Here is a 20,464-nt window from a genome sequence, read left to right as displayed (position 1 = left end):
ATGGTGGCCTAGTGGGCGGACTCAGCTCGGGTCAAAGGCCAGCGAGAAGAGGTAGGTCTTAAGGAGGGTTTTGAAGACCCCCAGGCTCTGGGCTGACCTAATGTGGAGGGGAAGGCTGTTCCAGAGCTTAGGGGTGGCAACGGAAAAGGCTCTGTCCCCTCTGGTCTTTAGCCTGGATCTGGGGACCGCCAAAAGCATTTGGTCAGCTGACCTTAAGGCTCTAGACGAGGTATGGTGATGCAGCAGCAATTTTAGATACAGTTATGTTTTAAAAAAAAAAAACGACATAAAATTGTTAGTCAATCATTTCTAAACTTTCTGTTTCCATCCATCCATCCATCTTCTTCCGCTTATCCGAGGTCAGGTTGCGGGGGCAGCAGCCTAAGCAGGGAAGCCCAGACTTCCCTCTCCCCAGCCACTTCGTCCAGCTCCTCCCTGGGGATCCCGAGGCGTTCCCAGGCCAGCCGGTAGACATAGTCTTCCCAACGTGTCCTGGGTCTTCCCCTTGGCCCCCTACCGGTCGGACGTGCCCAAAACACCTCCCTATGGAGGCGTTCATACTAACTCATTTAAAATGGGTGATCAAGGGTGATGGGTCAAATGCAGAGAATACATTTCGCCACACCTAGTGTGTGTGTGACAATCATTGGTACTTTTTTGCCTTTTGCCTCCTCGGGAGAGTTTTGTTTGTAATTTTTTCAGGTAAGGTTAGTATCATAGATTAGATTAGTAGTTGAACCGTAGAATAGTTTTTGTAGTCTTAGTCCTAGGTCTCTTCTTTGTTGGTTTTCATAGTATCGCCTCCGTTGGAGTGCTTTTTGTTGTATTTTGTAGTTTTATTTTTTTTAGAACCTTTTTCCGTCTGTAACTAGAGCAGGGGTCACCAACCTTTTTGAAACCAAGGGCTACTTCTTGGGTACTGATTAATGCGAAGGGCTACCAGTTAGACAGAACAGGATCGCTGACGGGTCTGCCAACTTCCGGCGCCCCTTACAAAAAAGGTGAGATACAGGTAAACAATGGGGGGGGGTGAGAAAAAAAAATCGGTCTAAACTTGGGCCCCTGGAGAGGGGGTCCAGACTGAGGCCAAGGAAAAAAAAACACAAAAAAAACCTCATAGCCATGGCACACATACCTCTTACATGTGTGTAAGAGGGAAACATCAAAGACCACAAAGGACATTAAAGACATTAAAAGAGCAGAGCTGATGCAACCAGCCACTTCTACATACAGCTATGAATAAAAAGTAAAAGAAACATATACACTGTGGTGGCCTCTGCGGTGTTCCATGCCATCGTCTGCTGGGGTGGAGGGAGCATGGCCAGAGATGGGAGCAGACTCCACTCTCGGCCGCCCACTAACTCGGCCAGTGGATGAGCGAGGATGCGTCTAAGGAGACCGAGGTGTCCGATACCTGCTCATTCAGCCAAGACACTGTAAAGCCTGTCCGTCCCTGCGCTCAGCGCTAGCTCCGCAGCCCTGTCTCTTCATCCACATCTCCTCCAGTCTCTACAAACGGACTCTGGTGTGGCAGAGACCCAGCATCATGGCCCCTTTGTTTTTCCTCCTTATAGTGGAGAGATTTCTGTTGATCATTTTTGATATTCATTTGTTAGGTTAGATCTGTTTTAATAGCCTGTTTTTTTTTTCTCCCGTTTTGGACCCCTTCCCTTCCGAAACCCTGAGCCTGTGTTCAGAGTCCTATTCCGGTCGTGACATCTTTAAATGGGTTTCCGGATTTGCGTGAGAGAGAAAATGGTGGGTTTTAAACGAATGTGCTCTTTTGGCCCTTACACTGACAAACATTCACAGTGAAACTAATCATAAGCCATTGAATCGACTAATTCTTACATAAAAATATCAGAGGTTGTCACTTTCACTGGCACACATTTGCATTTGTGTCAGGCTAGATGAGAAGTTGGAAGAAGCACAAGTTTGCATGAGGATGCACCTAATGCTGCAGCTAACGATTATTTTTCTATCGATTAATCTATAGATTTTTCCAATTAATCGGTTAATCTATAGATTATTTTTTTCGATTAATCTATAGATTATTTTTCCTTTTACCGATTATTTTTTTTATTTAAAATGAAGATGAAAAAATAAATGTAGGCCCGTTTTTTCAAAAGGCATGGCTTTTATTTACAACAAAAAAGAAGTATGGCCACTCAGTCAACATTGACAACAACATGACAAAATATTCTGTAACAATGTAAACATTTAAAACTTTTAACATTTAACAAAATTAAAAGTAGCTTATTTGCTTTTTAATGTGCAAATATAAAAGTCAACATCCAGTGCAAATCTTAATATTCTGCAATAGTATAAGCATTTCAAAAGTAAAAGTATTGCTTATTTTGCTTTAAAATGTGCAAAAATAAAGATAAACATCCAATACAAAAAAGTGCAAAACGAAATATTCTGTAACAACAGTGTAAACATTTCAACAAAAGTGAAAGTATTGCTTATTTGCTAAAATGTGCAAAAATAAAGATAAACATCCAATACAAAAAAGTGCCAATCTAAATATTCTGGAGCACTGTAAACATTAAGTATTGCTTTTAAAATGTGCAAAATAAACATCCAGTCCAACACAGTACACAATAACCAATTCTACTCATTCCAGTGAGTGACTAACAGTTGGAATGACGAAAGGTTAGCATGTCTACATGCTCTGGTTCTTTTCATGTTTACAATATTCCCAGCAGCTGAAAATAGGCGCTCAGAAGGGGTCGATGTGGCTGGAACTGAGGGCTAATTAGCCTTCACCTCAAGCCAGGACTGCGAGTGAGCTGAGCTGCAGTTTAAGTTTCTAGAAGGTCAACGGGCTCATAGTGATGTTACTAGTAGTTGACTGGGAGGTGTTTATTATCATTTGGGGAGAGTCCGCTGCCTGATGCTCACCTGCTAAACACCTATCTGCTCCACGCTGAAGCGCTGACTACATGCGCTCTGAATATGCACTGCTGATTGGCTGCTAACGTTTTGAATACGCACTGCTGATTGGCTGATAATGCTTTGTGTGTACCAATCAGATGGTTGTGTGGGTGGGACAATGCTGCGTGCAGAGACAGAAGCAGAAGGAGCAAAGCAGCTTGTTAAGACTTTAGCTTTAGCTTAGAAACTCGTTCGGTACACCCCCGTACCGAACCGAAAGCCCCGTACCGAAACGGTTCAATACAAAACACGTACCGTTACACCCCTAGCAGATACAAATGACACATTCATGTTTTTGTGTAATGATGACAACGTATGCTCGCGCGGACGATTGACTAGTTGATGGTTTTCTTTTCAAATGTTCGTTCATAGCCGTTGTGCTGCTATGATGGGCCATTTCCGCTCGACACAGCGTGCATACAACAACATTATTAGGCCGTTTATTGAAATACTCCCACACTTTTGAACACTTTCGGCGTGATTTTTTCCCCCTCGCTCGCACCGTCTGCTTTGCGCTCCGCCATGACGGTAGTGTGACGTAAATATGTGACGCGTCGACGCACAAAAACGGCGCCGACGTATTTACGTAACCGATGACGTCGACTACGTCGACGCGTCGTTTCAGCCTTAGATGCGCCGTTTCCCTGCCATTGAGCAGGCGTTTCTCTTATTCAACCACCTTGAAGGTGAGGAAATCCAATTTCGACAGAGTACAGATCGTGGAGACCCAGCTAAGATAATTACAGTGTTGCGAGAGATTTACGGGTGTTCTGACTCCTTTTTCTCGCAACGGGAGAGTGAGACTTTGCAGGAGTTCTCATTGGCTTTGATGAGCAAAAATCACTGCATACTCTCTACTGACTTAGACTTCCTTTTTATTGTCATTCAAATTTGAACTTTACAGTACAGATAAGAATGAAATTTCGTTACATAAGCTCATGGTAGTGCAGGATAAAAAAGCAATAAGGTGCATATATAAATAAATAAATAGGTTACTGTACAGATAAATATATTGCACTTTTTCACATGTTTCCACGTTTATGTATGTGTGTTATATTGTCTTTTTTATTCCAGCGAGTTAATCCATTTTGGGGGGGAGTTGAGGGGATAATTTAATTATGATGCGTTCAAGAGCCATACGGCCCGAAGGAAGAAGCTGTTACAGAACCTGGAGGTTCTGCTTCGGAGGCTGCGGAACCTCTTTCTAGAGTCCAGCCGTGAAAACAGTCCTTGGTGGGGGTGGGAGGAGTCTTTGCAGATTTTCTGAGCCCTGGGGCCGTACTTATCAAGCTTCTTAGAGTGCCATTTTACACTTAAGTCCTGAGAATTTGCGAAATTTAGTCCTACTCTCAAACTTAAGAATAAAAGCTTATTATCAACGTTCTTAAGTCTAAGAATCACTCCTACTCTCCACGATATTTGAGGTGTCTTAAGTGGTTAGGAGTTGCCAGCAGGGGATGGCACTGAGGCGAGAGAGACGTGCGCGAACGTTCAGGGAACGGAACAATGTTTTTTTTTTTTTTGATGACGAGCAGCTGATCAAACGGTATCGTTTAGACAGAGCGGATATTATTTTTGTCACAGATTTAATACTTTTCGATTCCTTGTTGATTTCTGCATGTGTCTGCAGTGGGCTAGTATATATAGAGCCACCCACACCAGTTTCAAATTAGTTGCCTAATTAATGAATTGGAAAGAAAATGTTATGACAGTAGCGTATGTGTGTGGCCGTGAGGTGAGTGACGTCAGTGAGTGTGTGGGCGATAGAAGAGAGGGAGCGGTAGCGTGAGTGCCGGCGGGGACTAGTTTGTTTTGTATTATTTTGTAGTTTATTGTCAAAATATACACTCCCATTGTCCACTTAAATATTTCCAAGATATTTCTTTATTCTTAGACAAGGGATTACCTTCCGTGATTGGTCATTTCTATGGACACAGAAATGACGTCACCTAAAATTCCGTTTACGGCACATAGTAATGTCGCAATTCAGCTCTGAGTGTGACACTTAAGATTCAGTCCTACACTTTGCTGAAAGTGTGAGTAAGACGCTTGATAACTAACTTTTAAGTGCAGCTTTCAGCGAAGAATTTATTTACTCTTAAGTCAACTCTTAGCAGACTTCTTAGGAGTAATTCTAAGAAGCTTGATAAGTACAGCCCCTGGTCAGGCAGCGGCTTTTTGCGATCTCCTGGATAGGAGATCTGCTCGCCAGTGTTCCCATATCTGAGTTATTGTGCAGAAATATGGGGAAATAACTACAAAAGTACACTTATTCACTTAGTATGTTACAAAATAGAAAGATCAGTTAGATTGGGGTGTCAAACTAATTTTATCTCAGGGGCCGCATGGAGGAAAATCTGTGCACACGCGGGCCGGACTATTAAAATCATGGCATTAAAACTAAAATATAAAGACAACTTCAGATTGTTTTCTTTGTCTTACTTTGGCCAAAAATACAACAAACACATTCTGAAAATATTTCAATAAAAATATAGAAAAAACTACCGGCAGCGGTAAAGTTTAGATCCATGAAGGAAAGAAGTTTAGAACTGAATACATTTAAAATGTGTTTTCTTTTGTATAATATTTTTTTTTATGAATTAAGTAACGTTTATGACAACCTTTTTCCAAATTACGAAATATAGAATGTGAGATATAACAGGATAATGCATACATGCACCTCCTGGTACCCTAGCACCTCCAAAACCCTCAAATCTAAACTCCAAACATCTCAGAACAAGCTAGTCAGGTTACTTCTAGACCTCCACCCCAGATCCCACCTCACTCCTACCCACTTCTCTAAAGTGGGCTGGCTCAAGGTGGAGGACAGAGTTAAACAACTTGCACTGAGCCTAGTCTATAAAATCCGCTACACCTCCCTGATACCGAAGTACATGTCAAACTACTTCCTTAACGTAAATGACCGCCATAACCACAACACCAGGGGGTGCTCCACTAACCACGTTAAACCCAGATTCCGAACTAACAAAGGTCTTAACTCCTTCTCTTTCTATGCCACATCAATGTGGAATGCGCTCCCAACAGGTATAAAAGAAAGGGCATCTCTATCCTCCTTCAAAACCGCTATAAAAGTTCACCTCCAGGCAGCTACAACCCTAAACTAACACCCTCCCCGGATTGCTAATAATCAAATGTAAACAATCAAATGCAGATTCTTTTTCTTATGCCTTCTGATCTCTCTCTCTCTCTCTCTCTCTCTCTCTCTCTCTCTCTCTCTCTCTCTCTCTCTCTCTATGTCCACTACTTGATGTCCATATCCCCACCCCACCCCCCCTCCACACTCCTGATTGTAAATAATGTAAATAATTCAATGTGATTATCTTGTGTGATGACTGTATTATGATGATAGTATATATGATAGTATACATCTGTATCATGAATCAATTTAAGTGGACCCCGACTTAAACAAGTTGAAAAACTTATTCGGGTGTTACCATTTAGTGGTCAATTGTACGGAATATGTACTTCACTGTGCAACCTACTAATAAAAGTCTCAATCAATCAATCAATTTGTTTTCAAAACGCTTACAAAAAAGTGGGACCCCAAAAGTATACCGTGGGACCCCATTTTTATGACTTGATAGGGTCCCAGGGACCCCATTTTGAAAATTCCAAGCGCCAACACTGATGGAGTATTGGTGTGTGCAAAACAGCAGCAGGCGGCTGTAGCCTGCGGGCCGGTTCTAATACTAATCAAATATCATCCATAGATAAGTCGTTCGCGGGCCGGATCTGACGCGCGAATGACTTTGACGCATAATAAGTGATACAAAGACATTGGAGGCAGCCACCACAGTTGACATCATACTTGCCAATTAACCCTCCCGTTTTTAGCGGGAGAATCCCGGTATTCAGCGCCTCTCCCGACAACCTCCCGGCAGAGATTTTCTCCCGACAAACTCCCGGTATTCAGCCGGAGCTGGAGGCCACGCCCCCTCCAGCTCAATGTGGACCTGAGTGGGGACAGCCTGTTCTCACGTCCGCTTTCCCACAAAATAAACAGCTTGCCTGCCCAATGACGTCATAACATCTACGGCTTTTAGAGAGTAGAGTGCACAACAAGGAGAGAGAGTTCTTGGTTTCTTATGTGGGTTTATTGTTAGGCAGTTTCATTAACGTCCTCCCAGCGCGGTAACAACACACAACTACAGCAGTCACGTTTAGTCTACCGTAAAGCAGTTCGTCTGCAGTAAACAGCAATGTTGTGACACTCTTAAACAGGACAATACTGCCATCTACTGGATAGCCTGCAGAACATATATATATATATATATATGTATATATCAAGAATTCACTGAAAGTCAAGTATTTCATACATATGTATAAATATATATATATATTATATATATATATATATATATATATGAAATACTTGATTTGGTGTATTCTAGCTGTAAATATACTCTCCTCTTAACCACGCCCTTAGCCACGCCCCCGCCCCAAACACGCCCCCCCCACCCCCGACCACGCCGCCCCCACCTCCCGATATCGGAGGTCTCAAGGTTGGCAAGTATGGTTGACATACTTCACACAAAAATTAAATGTATTCGTTATTGTTGGTCCAAAGCCAATGAAGATTTTAGCAAAATGAGGGTAATAAGTAATTTTTGTTTGTCGTTCTGTGTATATATATATATATATATATATTTTTATTTTTTTTACGTTAATAGCGCCGTCAAGTGCGTCAAATACGGCCGCAAATTATACTTGGAACGAAATAAAGCACGTTTTATTGTAAGTTTATGAGCTGGAGTATATTTGGAACTATATATATAGACGTAATATCTTTGTTTATTTCGTCAGAAAAACTAACGTCAACACGACAGCAATGGCACAGGCGTCAGGCGCCTGTTTAGTTGGCTATAGTCTGTTTACACGCCACTCTGGTCCGGTCCTCACCCCGCCTGCCGGTAAGCCTCAGTACTGCATTGTTTTTATGTAAACCCACAAGTCAATTTTAACAACTTGTAATAAAAAATGATTTTATTGGCGCTCACGTCGTCTGCCTAATTGGTACTGAAACCTATATTGTTATTCTTACCAAATTTCCTTGGGTAAAGTCCACCTTTTCTGCCAGTTACGCATAAATCGACATTTTTGGCTGAACCGTAACCACTTTGCCAATGGCAATCATTTTGTGTTCCCGGAACTCGGCGCGCAAAGGTGCTTATTTGAGATAAAACTCCTTATTTCACGACAACGCAATATTCATAAAAATCTGACATCGACGTAAAATGTTTACAACAATTTGATCAACTATTCGGCTGTCTTAAAATGCGCATTGCTCCTCTCAATAAAACACTAAATACGATTTAAAAGTTAATGTAGACTTTTTTTTCTAAGGCCTCCCTTTTCCATCCTCGTTCACTGACACCATTGGCTGCGGCAAACGTCAATCAAAACTTTAGCCCAATCGCCTTTCAGCGTGGCGTAAATCCGGAAATACTTGACTTTGCCGGAAATCGAAGAAGTGTGCTGGATTTTAGAAGGAATGAGGAGCAAAGCTAACTACACGAAGAGGACTTAAGGACAGTTTAAAGGTACTCCGATAATTTTATTATAATTTTGTAGTGTAACGCTTTAACTGCTTTCTCTTTCATGTTCTTTCACTTTCCACCAAGTTTTGTACTCATTCTGGCGTCACACACTGACACAATGAATGAAGAAGCCCTTGACATTAAGTTTTATATTCATCATAAATGTAAGTTTCTCAATACCCGACCTGTCTTTTGTGCCTTTAAAAAATAATAAGAACTGTACATTAAGACACTCTCTACCTCTAACAACCAAAAAGCTGTGAAAACGATTATGCTGTGTTCCAAATTGAAGTTATTTACTGAAATCGACTGAGACTATGGCTTTGCACTTTGTTTATATTATATATATGTTTTTTTTGCATTCTATTTTAGTTACTTTGAATTTATAACCCCCTGGCGCTGCTTTGTATTCTTTTTGTACTGTTTTGTACTACTTTTGTACTTATTTGATTGTTGAAATGTTGAAATTTATAAATAAAAAATAAATAAATAAAAATAATTTAAAAAAAAGCCCTTGACATTTACTTAAAAAGTCACTTTCTGGAGAAATAATTTTACATTAAGTGGACACATTGTATTTATGTACATTAGACACAAAGAGAGATACTTTGGAAAGTACTGCAGCCAGAAGCATTCTAGTTCAACCTGTTTTGACCCTCTTAATGCTATCTAAGTGTCTTGTATACTACTGTACCATTTAAGGTTTTTGTTGTCTTCTAGGAGTAGGAAGGAAACGAACCAAGCATGCTGGTAATGAAGACCGCTGTGTCCTTCCTGATTGCTGCCTATGTGTCCACACCAGTCCTGCTCTACGCGCTCCCTTGGACTTTGGGATACGCCATATTTGCTCACTTGTGTAAGTACAACTTCCTGTGGACAAGCCAAGCGCTCCAATAATGTAATATTAGCCCGGCCTTTATTTTTGCTGAGCTGTGACAAGGACCTGAAAAGATGTACACAAGTTATTTTTAAAAATATGATCCAGAGTACATGAGAAAGTGGAAAGGAAAACGACAGTGACCTCTTCTGACAACATGGATGGGTTTTTTTTACAAGTAGGGATGTGAATCTTAAAACTTTCTATTTTTCTGCTGTCATATGTAGGCACGTAGATGGCCTAAAAACAACTTTTCGAAATCAATTGTTGATGAATCGGTTTAGAATTAGACTAAATACAAATCGTGATTCGGATGTGAAACAGTTTTTTATCACCCCTAATGGTTAGGGCTCTAGTTACTGATTATATCAATAATCGAGCTAGTTACTGATTATTTCAATAATTGAGTAATCTATGGATTAGTTTGATTGAGTAATGGGATAAGACACTTACAGCACACCCGGGCAAATTAAGGCCCGGGGGCCGCGTGCGGCCCGTTAAGCTGTTCAATCTGGCCCGCCGGACATTCCCAAATAATTTTTTTATATCTTTAAGATGGAAACGGGATGTGTAGGGATGTTTTCCAATGACCGTAAGTCTTGAACTATACAAAGTACAAACCCCGTTTCCATATGAGTTGGGGAATTGTGTTAGATGTGAATATAAACGGAATACAATGATTTGCAAATCCTTTTCAACCCATATTCAATTGAATGCACTACAAAGACAAGATATTTGATGTTCAAACTCATAAACTTTATTTATTTTTTGCAAATAATAATTAACTTAGAATTTCATGGCTGCAACACGTGCCAAAGTATTTGGGAAAGGGCATGTTCACCACTGTGTTACATGGCCTTTCCTTTTAACAACACTCAGTAAACGTTTGGGAACTGAGGAGACACATTTTTGAAGCTTCTCTGGTGGAATTCTTTCCCATTCTTGCTTGATGTACAGCTTAAGTTGTTCAACAGTCCGGGGGTCTCCGTTGTGGTATTTTAGGCTTCATAATGCGCCACACATTTTCAATGGGAGACAGGTCTGGACTATAGGCAGGCCAGTCTAGTACCCGCACTCTTTTACTATGAAGCCATGTTGATGTAACACGTGGCTTGGCATTGTCTTGCTGAAATAAGCAGGGGCGTCCATGGTAACGTTGCTTGGAGGGCAACATATGTTGCTCCAAAACCTGTATGTACCTTTTCAGCATTAATGGCGCCTTCACAGATGTGTAAGTTACCCGTGTCTTGGGCACTAATACACCCCCATACCATCACAGATGCTGGCTTTTACACTTTGCGCCTATAACAATCCGGATGGTTCTTTTCCTCTTTGGTCCGGAGGACACGACGTCCACAGTTTCCAAAAACAATTTGAAATGTGGACTCGTCAGACCACAGAACACTTTTCCACATTGTATCAGTCCGTCTTAGATGAGCTCAGGCCCAGCGAAGCCGACGGCGTTTCTGGGTGTTGTTGATAAACGGTTTTCGCCTTGCATAGGAGAGTTTTAACTTGCACTTACAGATGTATGACCAACTGTAGTTACTGACAGTGGGTTTCTGAAGTGTTCTGATGTGGTGATATCCTTTACACACTGATGTCACTTGTTGATGCAGTACAGCCTGAGGGATCGAAGGTCACAGGCTTAGCTGCTTACGTGCAGTAATTTCTCCAGATTCTCTGAACCCTCTGATGATATAACGGACCGTAGATGGTGAAATCCCTAAATTCCTTGCTATAGCTGGTTGAGAAAGGTTTTTCTTAAACTGTTCAACAATTTGCTCACGCATTTGTTGACAAAGTGGTGACCCTCGCCCCATCCTTGTTTGTGAATGACTGAGCATTTCATGGAATCTACTTTTATACCCAATCATGGCACCCACCTGTTCCCAATTTGCCTGTTCACCTGTGGGATGTTCCAAATAAGTGTTTGATGAGCATTCCTCAACTTTATCAGTATTTATTGCCACCTTTCCCAACTTCTTTGTCACGTGTTGCTGGCATCAAATTCTAAAGTTAATGATTATTTGCAAAAAAAAAAAAAAAGTTTATCAGTTTGAACATCAAATATGTTGTCTTTGTAGCATATTCAACTGAATATGGGTTGAAAATGATTTGCAAATCATTGTATTCCGTTTATATTTACATCTAACACAATTTCCCAACTCATAAGGAAACGGGGTTTGTATTTCAATGGTTGGAATATGCCCTTTTGCATGATATACTAGTTACTATGGTAATTTAATTAGTTACTATGGCCATCTAATTAGTTACTATGGTCATCTAAGTCAGACCAGGCACCAAGCAGTGTGGGTGGGGAGCGTTTCCACAGTGGCCAGCATGAAATGCGGGTGTCAGGGACAGACGCGGAAGGAGATTTTTACAACAAAGTTCTAAAGATAGTAGGCGAGTTTATTTTTTACCCTTCGCATTCATATTTCGCTGTTTGTTGCTATTTTGTTGCGGTTTGCTTGATTGTAAAACATGTGGATGGAGAGGGGGTGTGACGTTCATAAGTTGTCAATATTCAGTGTTTTATCATTCCTAGTTAATATTGTAAATCCCACATTCTTTCGGTCTGTCATAACGTTTTTGGCATTCAATCAGACATTGTGAGGTTTTGTAATAATGTTCCTAAAAATAGATATACCGGCCCTCAGCAAGATGGTGTTCCTGTGTTCTTTCATGTATGGTAATCAACAGAGGGATGTTGTTCTGGCCCAAGGACTTCAGAGCGGAGAGATGACAGGATCTGCCCAATTTCCAGACGACCTCTTTTTGAACTATTTTACGGAACTCTTTTTGAACTATTTGAAGAACTCTTTTTGAACTGACCTTTCCTGTGAATTGTTTACGACCTTTTCTGTGAACTTTTTGCGACCTTTGTCCTTTGGAAACAAAGGTGGCCAGGTTGTCGGGGAGGGTCCAAAATAAAAGAAGGAGGCATGCAATCTTTTGGCAGAGCGTGCTGGAGATTGTAGAAGGATACAATGTCCGGGCGACTCTCCTCAAATTTGAGTCCAAATTGAATTCTGTCTCTGTTTAATTCTTTGCCTCTTGTCTTGTTTAATAGATGTCCTCAGTGTTTGAACCTGACACCTACAGCCACCGGTTAATTAATCAAGCGCTTATTAGAGCGGCGATAATTGGGGCATGTCAACATTTGCATTGCCTAATATGGCAGGACATTAAAATATTGTGGTCTTCATCTTGATGTCATCCGCAGTGAGAATTCCGTTGTTTGTGGATCTGGGCCGGCCTGAAAACATACTGAACCACACCAGCAACTTCTACCTCCACACCGAGGAGGGCATCACGGTGGGCGTATGGTAAGCTTGCCGAGTGTCCTCATAAACACCACAACTTGAAAGAGAATGTTCCTTTTGTGTCTCTCAGGCATACGCTCCCTGCCAGCCAATGGGGCGAGGCCGCAGGGAAAAGCCCCGAATGGTACCGAGAAGCTCTTGGAGACGGAAGCCCTGTTATTGTCTATCTCCATGGCAACGTGGGAAACAGGTGAGTGCAGCAGAATGGGAGCACTTGAAGTCTAATGCAGTCTAGTGGGCTTTTAAATGTGGCTCAACTGGGGGGTTGTTGAACCTTAAATCCACGTCTTTGTTCCTGAACCTCCATTTTGATGTTTTTCAATCTATCTTTGATATCTTATTGAAACTTTTGTTTTTGTAATCTTTGTCTTTAATGTTTGTTGTTTAAATCTTCATCCTTGATGTTATTTAATCTTTTGTTTTAAACATCAAAGATTGAAAATGGAAAAAAACATCAAAGATGGAGATTGTATTATTTTTCTTCTAAATCTGTTTTAAAAAAAAAAAAAACCTTTATCTTTGATGCTTTTAAAACTAGATGTCCGATGAATGCTTTAAAATGTAATATCGGAAATTATCGGTATCGGTTTCAAAAAGTAAAATTTACGACTTTTTAAAACGCCGCTGTGTACACGGACGTAGGAAGAAGTACAGAGCGCCGATAAACCTTAAAGGCACGCCCTTTGCGTGCCGGCCCAGTCATATAATATCTACGCCTTTTCACACAAACACAAGTGAATGCAATGCACACTTGGTCAACAGCCATACAGGTCACACTGAGGGTGCCGTATAAACAACTTTAACACTGTTACAAATATGCGCCACACTGTGAACCCACACCAAACAAGAATGACACACACATTTCGGGAGGACATCCGCACCGTAACACAACATAAAACACAACAGAACAAATACCCAGGACCCCTTGCAGCACTAACTCTTCCAGGACGCTACAACTCATAACTTAAGTTGATTTATTTTGGAAAACCTTGTTACATTGTTTAATTCATCCAGCGGGGCATCACAACAAAATTAGGCATAATAATGTGTTAATTCCACGACTGTATACACTATCGTTCAAAAGTTTGGGGTCACCCAAACAATTTAGTGGAATAGCCTTCATTTCTAAGAACAAGAATAGACTGTTGAGTTTCATATGAAAGTTCTCTTTTTCTGGCCATTTTGAGCATTTAAAATGACCCCACAAATGTGATGCTCCAGAAACTCAATCTGCTCAAAGGAAGGTCAGTTTTGTGGCTTCTGTAACGAGCTAAACTGTTTTCAGATGTGTGAACATGATTGCACAAGGGTTTTCTAATCATCAATTAGCCTTCTGAGCCAATGAGCAAGCACATTGTACCATTAGAACACTGGAGTGATAGTTGCTGGAAATGGGCCTCTATACACCTATGTAGATATTGCACCAAAAACCAGACATTTGCAGCTAGAATAGTCATTTACCACATTAGCAATGTATAGAGTGTATTTCTTTAAAGTTAAGACTAGTTTAAAGTTATCTTCATTGAAAAGTACAGTGCTTTTCCTTCAAAAATAAGGACATTTCAATGTGACCCCAAACTTTTGAACGGTAGTGTATATCGGTATCGGTAATTAAGAGTTGGACAATATCGGGATATCGGCAAATAAGCCATTATCGGACAGCTCTATTTAAAACGTTTGTTTTCAAAATCTCCATCTTTGATGTGTTTTAAATAGTTTGTTTTCAAATCTGATGTTTTTTGGTTCGTGTACCTTCCGTTCATTCTATTTCCAATTCTGAAACGCAAATCAAAAATACTAAATTAGGGCCGTTTTTCGATTTTTACTATCAAAAACGTTTGACTAAAAATGGCAGATTTGAAAACAAAGGGTTGATTTTCATTAAAATATTGCCTTAAAATCAAATTTTGTGCCGTTTTCCTTTTATGGATTTTAATTTTCCCAGATAAACACAAACATCCAATTCATGTTTACCCAAAATGTGTGGTTATCTGTGTGATGACAAATTGAACCGGAAGAAGTATTTTAGCTTTTCCTTCGCGTTTAGCATGTTTTTATCATCACGCTATCACCTTTGTTCAGCAGCAGTCCTATAGTCGTTTGAAAAAAGTGTCATTAAATAATTGTCCAACTTTTGCTTCAGAAATAAAAATAGAAAAAATGGCCCAAAATTAGGTTTTGGATTTGCATATGAGAATTTGAAATCGAATCAGCATTGATTGATTTATACTTTTATTAGTAGGTTGCACAGTGAAGTACATATTCCGTACAATTGACCACTAAATGGTAACACCCCAATAAGTTTTTCAACTTGTTTAAGTCGGGGTCCATGATACAGATATATACTATCAAATATATACTATCATCATAATACAGTCATCACACAAGATAATCATCAGAGTATATACATTGAATTATTGACATTATTTACAATCCGGGGTGTGGAGGGGGTTTAGGTTTGGTTGGTATCAACACTTCAGTCATCAACAATTGTATCATCAGAGAAATGGACATTGAAACAGTGTAGGACTGACTTGGTAGGATATGTACAGCAAGTAGTGGACATAGAGAGAGAGAGAGATCTGAAAGTATAAGAAAAAGTGTCTACTTTTGATTATTTACAATCCGAAGAGGTATTATGTGGAAGGGAGGGTGTTAGTTTAGGGTTGTAGCTGCCTGGAGGTGTTCTTTTAGTGCGGTTTTGAAGGAGGATAGAGATGCCCTTTCTTTTACACCTGTTGGGAGTGCATTCCACATTGATGTGGCATAGAAAGAGAATGAGTTAAGACTTTTGTTAGTTCGGAATCTGGGTTTATGGTAAATGGTAAATGAGTCGTACTTGTATAGCGTTTTTCTACCTTTTTAAGGAACTCAAAGCGCTTTGACACTATTTTCCACATTCACCCATTCACACACATTCACACACATTCACACACATATATATATATATATATATTTATCGTGGTTAGTGGAGCATCCCCCCCCCCGACCCCGAACGGGACAAGCGGTAGAAAATGGATGGATGAAAGGGAGTTACGCGGACCTTTTTTTAACTCGCCATTTTCAAATCTTTGATTTTGTTTAGTCTGTTGTTTTTGATTTTCCGTCATTGATACATTTTTAATCGTTGACGTTTTCAAATCTTGATTGTGATGTTTTCAACATTTTTGAATCTTTTGTTTTTAAACCTTCATTGCAGATATATTTTGTAATTTTAAATATTTTGTTACATCTTTTATATTTTAAATGTTGATGATTTTAAATCGCCATCTTTGTGTTTTAAAACATTTGATATGTTTTCACATTTTTAAGTCTTCATCTCTGATTTTAAAACTCTTTTTTTTTATTTTTAAGCTCCATTGTATGTTTAGGTTTTTGATGTTTTTATATCCTGATATTTGTTTTTAAATCTCCAAATGTGTTTTTTAATCTTTGTACTCTAATCTCTATTTTCTCTATGTTTAGAATAGAATAGAAAGTACTTTGTTGATCCCTGGGGGAAATTCAGCACCACAGTTCGCTCACAATAGACAATAATAATAATAAATGATATAATATATTATATATAATATATTAATAATATACACTACTGTTCAAAAGTTTGGGGTCACATTGAAATGTCGTTATTTTCAATGAAGATAACTTTAAACTAGTCTTAACTTTAAAGAAATACACTCTATACATTGCTAATGTGGTAAATGACTATTCTAGCTGCAAATGTCTGCTTTTTGGTGCAATATCTACATAGGTGTATAGAGGCCCATTTCCAGAAACTATCACTCCAGTGTTCTAATGGTACAATGTGTTTGCTCATTGGCTCAGAAGGCTAATTGGTGATTAGAAAACCCTTGTGCAATCATGTTCACACATCTGAAAACAGTTTAGCTCGTTACAGAAGCTACAAAACTGACCTTCCTTTGAGCAGATTGAGTTTCTGGAGCATCACATTTGTGGGGTCAAACGCTCAAAATGGCCAGAAAAAGAGAACTTTCATCTGAAACTCGACAGTCTATTGTTGTTCTTAGAAATGAAGGGTATTCCACAAAATTGTTTGGGTGACCCCAAACTTTTGAATGGTAGTGTATATATATTATACATACATTCTACATTTTTAAGTAGTTTAAGTCTTAGATATGATTTTAAATATTTGATAAGTTTTTATTCTCCTTCCTCAAATGTTTTTAAATCTCCGTCTTTTGACACGTCTTTAACATCCTTGATGTCTTATATGTTTTTAAATCTGTTTCACATCCCCAGGGCCAAAGGTCACAGGGTGCAGTTGGTGAAGGTTTGTTTTGTGGCCTATTTTGCACACTTTAAACATATTTAGCTGATATCTTCACGTCTATTTCTTGCAGATTTTAAGCCGAGGCGGTTTCCATGTCCTGTCTTTGGACTACAGAGGTACTATTAGTTTTCCTTTCCCCTTTTCTTATCCACTCAAAATCACTGCTATTAAAGCCCAAAAAAAACCAGTCAAAATGATTTCTCAGTCCAAAAAAAACTATTTTTGTGCAACTTTTCACATCTAGGAAATAACGGCCTCCAATTGCTCTTCTCCTCTATGTGCCACGTAAATAAAGAACAAAAAACTTTGGCGAAAATTAGATCATTTAGGCTAAATGACTCTTTATGATCTTGGTCAGCGTACTTAATAATACAATTAATTTACTTTTACACTTTTTATGACAGTTAAAAATGGTAAAGTACGACTTTGCCTGCACAGTTGGACCCCCTAACAGATTGTTTGGTCCGCCACATCAGGCTTTGGCGACTCCACTGGGGTGCCCACAGAAAGCGGTTTGACCACAGACGCCCTCTACCTGTACAAGTGGGTGAAGCGGCACAGCAGGAGGTCTCTGGTGTACTTGTGGGGACACTCTCTGGGATCAGGGTCAGTTTCTCCCTGCAGACATCTTGGAATGAAGTTGAGATATGTCAAAGCGTGTCTTTTCTTTCTTTAAGGGTTGCCAGCAACACGGCAGTCAAGCTGCAAGAAGAAGGTGGGTTCTCCGCTTGGAAGAATATGATTGAAGTACTTCCTAGTTGATGTTTTCATGCCAGGGTCCACTCTGGATGCCTTGATCCTGGAGGCTGCTTTCACAAAAATAGGAGAGGTTGTCACCGTCTTTCCGCTGTCCAAGGTCAAATATTTACCACTCAGTGTTGTTTGCATGATGTCCATCACTCAAGGTGTTCTTTGTCCTGCAGCTCTACATGTTCCTTCCGGGCTTTGAAGACTTTCTGTGGGACACTTTGGAAACAAACAACCTGCTGTTTGCTAACGACGAGAAGTAAGTACTCACTGCACACATGTTTAGTTTACTCAGCGGTTGGCTTCGCTTAACGTATTTTTCGGGCGCATCGGTAATTAAGCCGCACCCACCAAATTGTACCAGAAAACAATACGTTTGCATGTGCTGGCTGTACCGGATAAACTACTGCATAAGATGCAGATGTACTGTAGACTGTATTTATATTATTCACATGTGAATAATGCTGTATAATAGACTGTATTTATGTCATTCACATGTGAATAATGCTGTATAATAGACTGTATTTATGTTATTCACATGTGAATAATGCTGTATAATAGACTGTATTTATATTATTCACATGTGAATAATGCTGTATAATAGACTGTATTTATGTTATTCACATGTGAATAATGCTGTATAATAGACTGTATTTATGTTATTCACATGTGAATAATGCTGTATAACAGACTGTATTTATATTATTCACATGTGAATAATGCTGTATAATAGACTGTATTTATATTATTCACATGTGAATAATGCTGTATAATAGACTGTATTTATATTATTCACATGTGAATAATGCTGTATAATAGACTTTGTTATTCACATGTGAATAATGCTGTATAATAGACTGTATTTATATTATTCACATGTGAATAATGCTGTATAATAGACTGTATTTATATTATTCACATGTGAATAATGCTGTATAATAGACTGTATTTATGTTATTCACATGTGAATAATGCTGTATAATAGACTGTATTTATATTATTCACATGTGAATAATGCTGTATAATAGACTGTATTTGTTATTCACATGTGAATAATGCTGTATAATAGACTGCATTTATATTATTCACATGTGAATAATGCTGTATAATAGACTGTATTTGTTATTCACATGTGAATAATGCTGTATAATAGAGTGTATTTATATTATTCACATGTGAATAATGCTGTATAATAGACTGTATTTATATTATTCACATGTGAATAATGCTGTATAATAGACTGTATTCGTTATTCACATGTGAATAATGCTGTATAATAGACTGTATTTATATTATTCACATGTGAATAAAGCTGTATAATAGACTGTATTTATGTTATTCACTTGTAAATAATGCTGTATAATAGACTGTATTTATATTATTCACAAGTGAATAATGCTGTATAACAGACTGTTATTCACATGTGAATAATGCTGTATAATAGACTGTATTTATGTTATTCACTTGTAAATAATGCTGTATAATAGACTGTATTTATATTATTCACAAGTGAATAATGCTGTATAACAGACTGTTATTTATATTATTCAAATGTAAAAAATACCTAAGTGTTTATTGTTTATTGTGAGCGAACTGTGGTGCTGAATTACCACCAGGGATCTATAAAGTACTTTGTATTCCATAGTATTCTATTCTACAAAACCCAAAACCAGTGAAGTTGTCACGTTGTGTAAATGGTAAATAAAAACAGAATAGAATGATTTGCAAATTCTTTTAAACTTTTATTCAATTGAATATACGGCAAAGACAAGATATTTAATGTTCCAACTAAGAGACTTAATTTTTTTTGGCAAATAATTGGAATTTAATGGCAGCACAGGGGCATGTTCACCACTGTGTTACATGGCCTTTCCTTTTAACAACACCCAGTAAACGTTTGGGAACTAAGGAGACACATTTTTGAAGCTTCTCAGGTGGAATTCTTTCCCATTCTTGCTTGATGTACAGCTTAAGTTGTTCAACAGTCCGGGGGTCTCCGTTGTGGTGTTTAAGCTTCATAATGCGCCACACATTTTCAATGGGAGACAGGTCTGGACTACAGGCAGGCCAGTCTAGTACCCGCACTCTTTTACTACGAAGCCACGCTGTTGTAACACGTGGCTTGGCATTGTCTTGCTGAAATAAGCAGGGGCGTCCATGATAACGTTGATTGGATGGCAACATATGTTGCTCCAAAACCTGTATGTACCTTTCAGCATTAATGGTGCCTTCACAGATGTGTAAGTTACCCATGCCTTGGGCACTAATACACCCCCATACCATCACAGATGCTGGCTTTTCAATTTTGTGCCTAGAACATTCCGGATGGTTCTTTTCCTCTTTGTTCCGGAGGACACGACGTCCACAGTTTCCAAAAACAATTTGAAATGTGGACTCGTCAGACCACAGAACACTTTTCCACTTTGTATCAGTACATCTTAGATGAGGTCAGGCCCAGCGAAGCCAGTGGCGTTTCTGGGTGTTGTTGATAAAAATAGCTTTCGCTTTGCATAGTAGAGTTTTAACTTGCACTTACAGATGTAGCGACCAACTGTAGTTACTGACAGTGGGTTTTTGAACATTTTAATTTTGTAGCAGCTGAAGGAGTAGCACAGTTACATAATAAATACATATTTATAAATGCATCAGTCATCTTTGTTGTTCATATGCACATGCCTAAAAGAACTTAATTTTTAAAAGTCAATGTAAAAATTATAGCCAATAAATA

General features: G+C 39.0%; 1 protein-coding gene across 4 annotated transcripts in view; it reads left to right on the top strand.

Annotated features, from left to right (window-relative positions):
- LOC133646132 (lysophosphatidylserine lipase ABHD12-like) overlaps positions 1-20,464 on the top strand; it is a 32,780-nt gene that overhangs the window by 4,800 nt on the left and 7,516 nt on the right. Inside the window, exons 1-11 of one of the 4 annotated variants that reach the window (XM_062041187.1) lie at positions 8,432-8,498; positions 8,580-8,659; positions 9,216-9,351; positions 12,602-12,704; positions 12,772-12,891; positions 16,959-16,989; positions 17,060-17,105; positions 17,466-17,595; positions 17,667-17,704; positions 17,766-17,845; positions 17,913-17,995. In XM_062041187.1, coding sequence (XP_061897171.1) covers positions 9,240-9,351; positions 12,602-12,704; positions 12,772-12,891; positions 16,959-16,989; positions 17,060-17,105; positions 17,466-17,595; positions 17,667-17,704; positions 17,766-17,845; positions 17,913-17,995 — 743 coding nt within the window. In that variant the 5' untranslated portion in view covers positions 8,432-8,498; positions 8,580-8,659; positions 9,216-9,239. Of the gene's footprint in view, positions 1-8,346; positions 8,499-8,579; positions 8,660-9,215; positions 9,352-12,601; positions 12,705-12,771; positions 12,892-16,958; positions 16,990-17,059; positions 17,106-17,465; positions 17,596-17,666; positions 17,705-17,765; positions 17,846-17,912; positions 17,996-20,464 lie in introns of those variants that run through there. The other 3 variants (XM_062041186.1, XM_062041188.1, XM_062041189.1) reach the window with 3 other exon arrangements.

This window comes from Entelurus aequoreus, linkage group LG03, assembly GCF_033978785.1.
Source record: "Entelurus aequoreus isolate RoL-2023_Sb linkage group LG03, RoL_Eaeq_v1.1, whole genome shotgun sequence".
NCBI classification, from domain to species: domain Eukaryota; kingdom Metazoa; phylum Chordata; class Actinopteri; order Syngnathiformes; family Syngnathidae; genus Entelurus; species Entelurus aequoreus.
This window is presented reverse-complemented; position numbering and strand designations above follow the sequence as displayed.